General features: G+C 36.8%; 1 protein-coding gene across 1 annotated transcript in view; it reads left to right on the plus strand.

Annotated features, from left to right (window-relative positions):
- Nucleotides 1–1112: 1112 nt before the first annotated feature.
- The window catches only part of LOC144445969 (uncharacterized), a 32822-nt gene continuing 21366 nt past the window's right edge, over nucleotides 1113–12568 (plus strand). The window contains exons 1-3 of the mRNA XM_078135622.1: nucleotides 1113–1155; nucleotides 9586–9731; nucleotides 10142–10289. Coding sequence (XP_077991748.1) covers nucleotides 9603–9731; nucleotides 10142–10289 — 277 coding nt within the window. The 5' untranslated portion in view covers nucleotides 1113–1155; nucleotides 9586–9602. The remainder of the gene's footprint in view (nucleotides 1156–9585; nucleotides 9732–10141; nucleotides 10290–12568) is intronic.

The raw sequence follows: 12568 nt of genomic DNA on the forward strand, positions 1-12568 counted from the left end.
TCTTACTGATAACAGGAAGTGGTCCTGTTGTTTAAAAAAAAGTCAAGTCAAGATTATCGCTGAAATATCTCTGTTATACAATCAAATTAGTGTGACTAGTTACACAATGCCTCCCACACACTACCCTGACCACAGTAAGATGACAACCAGTTGTTAGGCCACAGTTACATCACTGAAGAACAGAAAGGAATAGTGGAACAGCCACAACCTTGAAAGTGAATAATGAATAATTGAATAATCAGTACATCCAGTAATGTTGTCTCTAATATTGTCACAACAGAGCTTCCTGTACTGTATTCTATCCATGTCATTACTGTAATACTAAAAAAAAATTATCATCATCAAAGTGAGGTTGACCACCATTGACTGAATACGTTACGTATGTGTTCATACAGATTATATATGTGTATATGTATTCATTTGTCATTTTTTCATAAACTTATATATGTTTAGGTTGATTTTATACAAAAAATTGCCGTTTTGAACAACCCACAAATTGACCTGCAGATCGACCCACAGTTAGGCCTGCCGACCCGCAAAATAAGGATACTGCTGTCCCTATACCTTTATTTAACAGCAGTTGTAACGTTACGGCCGATAGCGGCTCTCTCCATTTACCATGTAAACATCAATATCCAATCACGTTCTCAGAAGGTAGTTAAACAATGTATCTGCTCCAATTCTTCTAGATGGCATCAGAAATCTGTTGATATCTTTGGTAGGTATGGTCCGATTGTAACAACGACACGAATTATCGGAAGATTATTAAATTTGGGAACTAGGAAGTGACGGAAGGTAAAATCTTCGAATTGTTTGCCCAGTACAACGGCCGGTTGAAAGTTCATGTTTATGTACGGTAATGGCTGCAGCCTTTCCTACCTTGTGTCTAGATCTTCTTTCGCGGTGAGTAAACCTGCGCGATCACAGAAACACATAAACAAGTGTAATTTTACCCCTTTCAGAGAGAGAGAGAGAGAGAGAGAGAGAGAGAGAGAGAGAGAGAACTCGATGAGTACGTTCATTTGATGAGCGCCCTCTCCATGGTCATTCAAGGTCATTCAATTGTTGACTAACCGGTGACTTCAACCCTACCGTATCTGACATAATCGAATTGGTGTATATCTCCAAACCCAGGAGTCTGTATTTCACAATCAGGTATCGTTATGCACTATACACCACAACATAATTACTGTTCTTACCATAATCGTAGGGGGATATATATTTTAAGACAAAATGTTGCTATATCTAGCTCGCAGACAAACAAACAGCTATCGAAAGAAACGTTTCGCGTCCCTATGCGTAGAACTTGATATTGAACTTGAAGCGATCGCAAAATTCAATATTGTATTAGTGATATGGTGAGAAAGATAGCCCAGTAGTAGTGGAATATTTTAGAACGTGATATCAATCGTGTGTTAATGGCGTACAATGAAAATATTACAATTGCACGGATTAGATAGACGTCACTTCCGGGTTTAATTTTCTTGAACGTGTTGAAAAGTTCATGAATAAGAGACGCTAACACAGGGGCGTGTAATATTTCATAGATTGTTGTTTTCCAGGTCTACAGTAGATACTGTCGACAGTCGCTCGCGCCTTTTTAGACTAGTGTTGCGCCGAATCGGAGTTTAGATAAAACGGAGGAAAAAAAGGCGCGAGCGACTGTCGGCAGTCTAGGTCTACAGACTAAATATAACAACCTTTTGATTGATATATATCTTCCTACATGTAAGGGGAAGACTATATTTCTTCCTATTATAGAGATTGATACATTTGTAGCAGCAAGATTCGTACGACATTCTAAGCAATAAGAAAACAACAATCTATGAAATATTACACGCTCCTGTGGACGGTAATGGATACATATGTACCCTGGTGGTGGACAAAAATTACAACCACAAACTCTACAAAAACTCAAAACATAGGGGTTAAAGGTCTACACTTTAACCAGAAACAGGTGTCAAATGTCTACATTGTAGCCAGAAAAAGGCTAGGGGTCATGAATTTTGAACGCTTTTGATACACTATAGCTATCACGTTGTACACGTACACGCATCAGTCATTGCTAGTTCATTGGCTGCCTGGGCATGGGGCCTGGGAGAGGGACGCCTACTTCTAATAAAGATGACTGAAAACAACCCGTGGAAACAATCTTGTTCAAAATATGAGGTCAAAAGTCGTACGTGCATTCAAAGAGGTGGGTCAAACCTCTACATATTGCTTTAAAAATCAAGACTCAAAAATCTACATGAGTATATATCCTTTCTATGGAAGTATCCCCCCCCCCCATGTTGGTTACGGCAATACATATGGATAATATCGACCACTGATTAACATGATCAATGTCTAGTTATTGGCATTTTAACAATTTGCAGTGAATATGTTGTGGTTGTTAGAATGAAAAATGATCCTCCAGTTAGGCTGGAGTCAGACAGACAGACAGAGACTAGAGAGAGACAGACTACATACATGCATACATACATACATACATACATACATACATACATACATACATACAAGTTATATATACCGTCCGCAGACTCAGATTGGCAGAGCAATAGCTCGGTCATTACCAATAGAGGCGGCCATCAAGTCGAAAACGTAAACATGTATCACGAAGGTCAATTCAAGCAAAATACCGAGGTAAAATAGCTGACATCTACATCGGATTATATTCAGATTGGGAAATTACATAACGTCTGAGGACGGTATACATATCTATTTTGTACCCAAAAGACAATCCTGATAATCTGAAAGAAAAAATGTTACTTATAACTCATATCTGTCGTCTGACCACAGGGTAAAGGACAAACAATCTATTTTGTACTCGCGATTTTCCGGATTTCTAATATACTAACATCTACTGATCCGACTAATGTAGATGTTTACACTCACGGCATAATGCGTTAATTTGGGCGAATAGTAAGTTTGTTCTAGCAAGCTACTAACTAATGCAAAGCTGATAAACCCAGATAAGACATTGATATCAGGTAGGAAATAGAAAAAAACAGTGAGAGGAAACAGTATTTAAAACTTTATTTGAAATACATGTATACAGAAAATAATATTACAAATCCGTAAAATCGTGAGTACAAAATTGATTATTTGTCCTTTACCCTGTGGTCTGACCTTGTTTTGGTAGGTTGTTGCACTGTTAATAGTATTGTACCTATACTCGCATTATTTTTTGTGTAACAGCCAGAAAACTATTTTCCAATTTCTGAAAAGTACACATTTTTAGATTATTTCAATAAGAAAGATTCATAAATGAGTGTACGGTATCAATTCTGACATTTTTCCATGACAATTTTCAAGATTTTGTTTACTGTAGTCAAACCCTTTCATATACTGCAAAGATTCCAGTGAAATAATAAAATCAACACACTGCAATGTATTTTTCAAAATATTTCCATCAAAATGTGTTAAAATTACATCTGAATTAAGATATTTATTAATTTTAGCAAATTTCCCTCACAATTAGTAAAATTGAACCTCTAAAAAGATTCAGGTTTGTGTCAGTCGCAGGACTTGTCCTGAAGCTGAAAGGGGTGTGTCAGATGCAGGACTTGTCCTGAAGCTGAAAGGGGTGTGTCAGATGCAGGACTTGTCCTGAGGCTGAAAGGGGTGTGTCAGATGCAGGACTTGTCCTGAGACTGAAAGGGGTGTGTCAACTGCAGGACCTGTCCTGAAGCTGAAAGGGGAAGTGTCAACTGCAGGATTTAATTGCCTAACAGTTTCTGAAATTGTTGCATAGTTGAACAGCTTATAAATGCTCTGCAAGACACAAGGATCCAGTCAATAAACCACACTATAGCCCACACTCTAGAATTGGTTCAAGATCGTGGATTTTATAAAGTAACCTATTATTTATTTGTTTTCTTTTTATTTAGTTGAGTGTTGGGGAGGGGGGGGGGGGTCATTTACAGGTGTTCTTGGGTTATAGTAATACCATAGACAACACTGGTGCCTTTGTAGCTCTACCAATCCATCTGATTCATTACCTGAAAGAAAGGAAAGAATATTTGGAATTAATGTCCTGTTTGACATATACACTGCGTGAAATATTATATGGATGTGTATGTGACAGATATTATTTCAACAAATTAAACATTGTTTAAATTTGTTCACGAGAAACTCTTTACACAATACATGTAGTCTTCCAAAGATGTTCACAATTATTTTACTCTAATGAGTCATTCCTACTCAACAAGGCAAGTACAAGCAATGATTTATGTATTCCAAGAGCCACACACAAGTAGGGTCAGTTTCACATAAAGAATGCACCACAAAAATATGGAATAGACTACCATTGAATATCAGGAACATCCACTGCTGCGCCAGTCAAATGAGAGTTTAAAAAAATATCTATATTCGGTTAATTTAAATTTGGCGTATCTTTATGCTATGTCATAATGTGTTAATTTTGATGATCCAAGATTTAGTATGTCACATCTGACATGTGGCAGTTATGCCAAGATAGTATTTATTGTCAATGTCAAATGTACTGTATTTATATGACTAGTTTAGTTGCAAGACAAATATTTTCATTCCCCTTTCCCCTTAGTCATTGATATACATATTCATCTTGAATAGTAAATGTGTTTTTGTTATGTACATGATATATATTTTTGGAACAAATAATTATTAATTTAGGAGTCCAGATTTTGACTAATTGAAATTTAAGAAATAAATCCTAAAATATTTCACAAGGCTATCTTAACTTTTGATTAATAATGATATGTGGGATTTTTGTCTTTCAACAGTGAATTTGTGTCTTCACATAATATAAGATACATGTACTACTACAGTACTTAGTGCAGTTGGGAAAATGATGCTAAAGTATATGTACAATGTAGCTTGACAGAATGGTAATGACATGTAAATGAATGCATGATGTACACCTTTTGAATGTAATGAATTTCCATCGGTGTGAATGGTTTGTTTACCATTCCAAGCCATTGCATGAAGTACGATATTTTATTAAATGAGTAGTACTAATAACGTCAATACGAATGATAAATACAAACACCGTAGATAGAACTTAGAACGACTGCAATACAAACAATGGAAGGATTGTCATGACGACTTTCTACTTTTCATAAAACATATACTAGTATCACAGGGTGCTCAGGCTCAGTTAGTTTTGTTTACAAATACATACATACATACATACATACATACATACATACATACATACATACATACACACACACATACATACATACACACATACATACATACATACATACATACATACATACATGCATACATACATACATACATACATACATACATACATACATACAAACAAGTAAACAAAAAAAATAAACAAGTAAACAAACAAATAAATAAACAAACAAACAAACAAACAAACAAACAAACTACCCGACACATGAGTAGATACATGCATTGCATTTGTGACCATTTCGGAAGGGGGGGGGGCAGTGTTTGTTCGTTGGTTTGTTGTCGTTTATTCATGTATGTATATACTCATGTGTCGGGTAGTTTGTTTGTTTGTTTATTTATTTGTTTACTTGTTTGTTTGTATGTATGTATGTATGTATGTATGTATGTTTGTTTGTGTGTGTGTGTGTGTGTGTGTGTGTGTGTGTGTATGTATGTATGTATGTATGTATGTATGTATGTATGTATGTTTGTTTGTATGTATGTATGTATGTATGTATGTATGTATGTATGTGTGTGTGTATGTATGTATGTATGTATGTATGTATGTATGTATGTATGTATGTATGTATGCATTTGTAAACAAAACTAACTGAGCCTGAGCACCCTGTGCTAGTATACGCTTTCACTGATAAAGTGATATGACGTTTATCCACAAACTCAATCATACAACAACTTAGTCCTGCTTGCATACGGCGTAAGTCATCCCTTGCTTTTGAGCGAAACGCCTGCACGTCTGCAAACAGGACAACTAAACTGTTTGGCAGGTTACTTACCGTGCATTTCTCATGGACTCCTCGATCCAAACACATACATGTGATAAGCCATGCGTCGTTTTCCAAAACAGAGGTCACGTATATTACGTAATGCTCACCAGCTGGGTTGCATGGTCCGGGTTGCATAACCGCACAAAAAGACTCTGGGTAGTCGGGATTAGTTCATGTTATTAACAGGTCATATACGTGTAACTGAACATTACAACGCTACACACACAAATGTTTCTTCCGTGCATGTTAAGACGGGTTTCATGCATTTTGATTCGATCTATTTCAAAGTAAGATTCTTCCACGCAAGCAGTTTTTAGTTATATGTCTTTGGGTAATGACTGCAGTGGACGAGCCCTTCACCCTTGTTGCTTGTGTACCTTTGAGAAATGGACTTTACCATTAGGTCACGCAGGGGTTATGATATGAAAGTTGCCTCTTCAGTGGAGTAATCGTGTTTTATGAAACACACTGGTGGTATACCAGTATTCTCAAAAGCCTTGTGGAAAGAGTGAGAGCGATTTATATCTATGGAAAGAGTTTAAAGGAGGCCGGCAAACAGTCGTTAGCATATCACTGAACACTCAAAACATGCACGTACAATCATCGCTCATGGACCTATAGTCTGATAAACGTCGAAGTGCCAGGTAAGCCACTTCATTTATGGTTACATGTGTGTTTTAGTTCCAGAAAATGTCGTTTGCACAATTGGAATCGATCAAAATTAACAATATCACCATTGCCCTTGTACCATCTCAGATGTTAGCCATTGTTTGGGGAAGAGGTAATTTGTTAATTATAAATGCATGTTATGTAAATTGTAATCAATGTGTTATGTGTTCCTACTGTATTGCGATACACATGTACATTGTATGAATACAAATGTAAGGAATGTATTAGTCTTGCTGCTAGACGTTCGGGCTTTCTTTCGATACTATTGTTTGCAGTGAGGGATAGCGATGTTCGGTCATGTGTCGTACCGTATCGGAAGAACATCCGAGGTCTAGCAGATAGACTAGGAGTGTATGAGATACAAAATATACTGTTATTATGTACTTATAAACATATAGTATAGTGATATGAAGGGTTGCACTAAAATTTTGTTTACTAGATGTAATAATCTAAAATATCACTTTTTTATCATTTTGATCAAACAAAATCTTCTTGAAAATATTCATCAGGTCGGTAAAGCATACTATTATAATGGTTCCTTTTGCATGACCAAAACATTCTAATAAATAAAATTTATTTAACTAAATTCCTCCCAATAATCTACTTGCTGAAGTTACTTTGATGACAACAAATTAAAAAACAACTGATACGGTTCTGTGGTATACATGTACATTTGTAGGTCGTACGTACGTATGTATGTATGTGTGTGTGTGTGTGTGTGTGTGTGTGTGTGTGTGTGTGTGTGTGTGGATGACTTAAACTCAAAAACTGCCAGACCAATTTCCTTGGTATTTGGTGGGGAGATTACTTTAGGTTTGGTATCTAGTTGGGAAAGTGTTCAAAGCAAAATAATAGCATCACAGGTGTGTGATTAGGGCCAAAATTGTCATTTTTGGTCAAAAGACTTGAAATAAAAATACTAGGTAGTTTTATTCAAAAACTACCTTGTGGATTTGGCTGAAATTTAATACGGGTGCATTTAGGAGTGTAGAGATGAAGAAATGTTATACATTAATCCCACCAGCAATATGAAATGAGGTACAAAGAGGTGAATTTGGTCAAAAATTATATCTCCAAAAGTATGTTGTTAATAATAAGACTGACGTTTGGTGAGAGGTTTCTTGAAGTGTTATTCTGTAAATTTCTTTCAAAATATTTTGACACAATTGGCCCTAACAACCATGACTAAGTCCAACAATCAAATGCTAGTGTGTTTTTGCCATAATAACATCTGGTAGGCAAGTGAGTACATGTTAAATATTGAGTACAATATCCCAAACAACAATGACCATGCCCATAAGTACATCTACAACCAAATGTGAGTGTATTTTCTTAAAATTCACCTTTTTATACCTAATTTCTGGAATTCTCTCCGCCACCACTTTCTTTTTAATTTCTTCTGCTGTGACCAAAGACATTTCTCTACATTCTCTACATACATGTATCTTCATATTTATAGGTACTCAGCTGGTAGTTGCATCCCTTGGTTACTAGCGTGTCAAGTTGACCTACTAGTTCATACAAGTCAACACATATATTTGATACAGTGTAGCGAAAGATTAGTCTTACTTCCCGTATATTCTTTCCCATACCGCACGTACACTGTACTGACATTTTCTTTCTTTTCTTTCTGCTGACCAATATATGGCTTATAGTTCGTATGCATATCTTTGGTAAAAACATACAACCTCCCGGAGGAGGGCGGGGCGTACTCCCATAGAAAGGGTATACGTATGTACTGCGGTTTTGACCCTTTTTCGACTCGTGTAGATTTTTGAGTCTTGATTTTTAAAGCATTATGTAGAGTTTTGACCCACATCTTTGAATGTATGTACGACTTTTGACCCCATATTTTGAACAAGGTTGTTTCCACTGCTTGTTTTCAGGTTTCTTTAGCGGAAGTAGGCCCCCACCCCTAATGAATTACCGACGACTGAAGCATGCACGTGCCACGTGATTAAAATGTATCAAAAAGTGTTCACAACTCATGACTACTCAGACGATTGGAGCAGCGTCATGGCTAAAATGTAGACTTTTGACCCCTATTTTTGAATTTTTGTAGAGTTTGTGGTGCTAATTTCTGTCCACCAGGGTACATACATATGTACCCATTACCCATCCGAGTACCCCCCCCCCCCCCATGCTACAACCTCTGTCAGTGCATATAATTCACATGTGGACAGTAAACTCTTTCCTACCAGGTCTCCAATTGAAGAGCTGTGTTCGCCTTCATGGTATACAGCTAAAGAAATTATAGCTAACATGTACACTACATGTAATCCTGGAATTTTTCAACGTTCTCTTCTCCTACATACGTACAGACAGACAGACAGACAGACAAACAGATGAAGGCATACACAAATACATTCATATGGCTGTCACCCAACTCATCACTGAATGAGTCTTAGAAGGTATTGTGCAATACCTTCTGCACAGCGAACCTGCAAGAATTTTTTTTAATTTACTTGGTAAATGACTGCCCCTGAGGTTTAATTTGGTTCAAAACATGAGCAAAATTGTTAACCCCCTCCATTTCAGACCGTCAGAATTTCCGTGCCCCTTTTGAACCCTCAATTTTTTTCATGTCCCCCCAATTTCTCCCAGTTCCACCCACCATGTTGTAAATTCTGACACCAGCCTTACATCTATAACAGTTTTAACAAAACCAAGACTTAAACTTGTCACTACACCACCTATGGATAATATTGACCACTAATCAACCGACACAAAATTTCTTGTTGAAAGTAACTGACCAATTTTAGTGAATATATCTTTGGTTACTTGATGAAAAATATCCCCTGAGTTGTGCACCTTTAAGATAATGCCGTATTTACAGAAAATCATTAAATATGCAAATAGTCCATCAAGAGAAAAAGCTAGAGCAACAATCTTTACCCATCCCCATTGTAAACCCAAATAACAAACTTACACTATGTTAATGAAGTTCCATTTCTTTGTCGAGTAGACACTCTGGGTAATAATATGGCATATACACCTCAGTATGACATCTGTATCGTTGGTGCTGGAATGATTGGATCTGCAGCAGCTCGTCATGTAACACTGATAGCGCCAAATTTAAAAGTCTGTCTTATTGGACCAAAAGAACCAAAGGTAATCTTAGCAGATGTGTAGGGGAGTGTTTCAGGTCTGTAACATGCAAGCAAATGTGCCCAACAACAAAACCACGTCCATAATACATAAAATAATGTGTATTGCAAAAGATAAATACAGGATGGGTATGCAAGTGAATAAGCATTAAAATATATACATATATGGAAACAAGTATGCAAATATGCCTAGCAACACGACCACGCCCATAAAACAGTCAAGTGATAATGTATATTGCAAAGATAAAAACTGATGGGTAGGCAAGTGAATAAACATTCATAACGTATGGAAATATACCTATACTGTTTTCGGTATTGCACTGCATTGCTGCAGTGAAAATACCACTAGTATGCGCACACACTGGCGCAAGTAATCTCTGGTGCATAATTATGTAATTATTTGACATTTTACAGGACAGAACAACATGTAGTCATGGGATATTTGGATCTCACTACGATGAAGGTAGAATAGTTACAACACTGACAACAAACAGTGATCCAATCAGGAGTGAATTTGCACGAAGATCCCATACAAGATACAGAGACATAGAACAGAGAACAGGTAGGTGGGCATTGATTCATTAAAACTGTCATTCTGCCAAGTCAGTGAGAACCATCTGTGCATACCTTGCACCAACTGATTTCAACCACACTTAGCATATATGTATAGATATGCATGTCTCTTTTGTTTTTGGTATTGCATTGCAGTGCTCAAAATAGTTTAAATGTTTGAATTCATGATTAGTTTTGCCAATTGTTGTAATCATGCTGCAGTTGAGGTATAATTCTATTATTCCCCAGTATGTTTCATCATTCAGCTGGAAAATACTTATGACCTAGTGTTGAGTCATTGCTTGTCTAGTGGCTTGTAATAGTAAGGCCCCTTACTTCACTCATGTTCGCTGGCTGAGCAAAGTCAAATAGTGGGGAATAACAATATTGTACCAACTTTGTACCAATACAAAGTATCAAGACCAAGAGACAAGGGTACCCATTATATCAATACTAGCAGTTGACCCATAGACCTTAGCAGCAAATCCCCAAAATGGCCGAACACATGTGAAGTGCAGTAGAGAACTTTAGAAGATTTCATAAGTTAAGAAAGTAGGCTACTTTATCATCCAAAATCGTATTTTGACAGCAGTAGTAGTCAATACTAGAGTACTGAAGACAGAAATAACCCTAACCAGATTTAAACTGAATGCCTTCCGTAAGGGTATAGTCTTGCAATTTTATGATTTATGCAAGAAATTTAGCTCTATATCTGTGATTCGTCAAGTCCCAATGAAAGTTAGTTGTCAAGAATGTTGTTGAAATGCCCGCCATGCCTCCTATTCTCAGCACAGGAAAGCATATTTGCATACATTTGTGTATGTTTTTGTTCACTTGTGTATGAATTCCTGAGATTATCTTTGCAATATATGTGATCATTTGGCTGTTGCTATGGGCGTGGTCTTGTTGCTAGGCATATTTACATTTTTTGAATGTTTACTCAATTGTGTATAAATCCCCGTTGTTATCTTTGCAATATATGTGATCGTTTGCCTGTTGCTATGGGCGTAGTCTTGTTGCTAGGCACATTTGCATACATTTTTTGAATGTTTATTCATTTGTCTTCCTGTTCCTGTTGTTATCTTTGCAATATACGTGATTATTTGGATGTTGCTATGGGCTTGGTCTTGTTGCTAGGCATATTTACTACAGTTTTTGAATATTTATTCAATTTATAAATCCCTGTTGTTATCTTTGCAATATATGTGATCATTTGGCTGTGCTATGGGCATAGTCTTGCTGCTACGCAAATTTTCATACATTTTTTTGAATGTTTATTCAATTGTCTATTAAACCCTGTTGTTATCTTTGTGAAATACACCACCATTTGGCAGTTGCTATGGGCGTGGGCATAGTTGCTAGGGTATTTGCATACATTTTTTGAATGTTTACTCACTTGCGTACCAGATGATGTTATTTAACCAAAATATACTGCCAGTTGGTTGTTGCTAAGGGCGTGGTCACGGTTGCTAGGGCCAATTTTGTCAAAATGTTTCGGAGCAAATCTGCAGAATAACACTTTTAGAAACATCTCACCAACTTTCAGACCCATTGACCAAGTACTTTTTGAGATAAAAATGTTTGACCAAAAGAACATTTTTACACCTAATTTGCATATCACTCATGGAATCATTGTATGCTTAATATTTCTTTGTCCATACATCCCTAGATGCATTCCCATTAAATTTCAGTGCAATCTGCTAAGTAGTTTTGGAATTATAGATTTTTAACGAAACAGACACATTTTTCGCCCTAATTTGCATATTACTGATGCAATCATCATGTCATGAACAAATCTTACTTTACACCCCCTTAAGAATGTTCCCACCAAATTTCGCAGCAATCTGCCCAGTAGTTTTTGAGTTTAAGTTTTTTGACCAAATATCACATTTTTTGACACAAAACCCACATCTCTGATGCAATCAATTTCCAAACTAGACACCAGAAGTAACATGACCACCGAATATCAAAGCAATCGGTCCAGCAGTTTTTTACTTTAAGTTGTTTACACACACACACACACACACACACACACACACACACACACACACACACACACACACACACACACACACAGACAGACGCCTGGCGATGCCTATAGCACTACTGAACCTCAGTTCAGTTGTGCTAAAAATTGTTTTCTGGTGAGTTTGAATCACTTAAATACCCTGCCTCGGTCTTCTTTTTTCTCGTATTTGTCCAGCCAATGCAGAGTGCAGATCCAAGGGAAACACAAGGTTGGCACGAAACCCCTGAAAACAGAGTCTTTCTCAGCATAGAGCACGAGTA

Source organism: Glandiceps talaboti, chromosome 14, assembly GCF_964340395.1.
Source record: "Glandiceps talaboti chromosome 14, keGlaTala1.1, whole genome shotgun sequence".
Classification (NCBI taxonomy): Eukaryota; Metazoa; Hemichordata; class Enteropneusta; family Spengelidae; genus Glandiceps; species Glandiceps talaboti.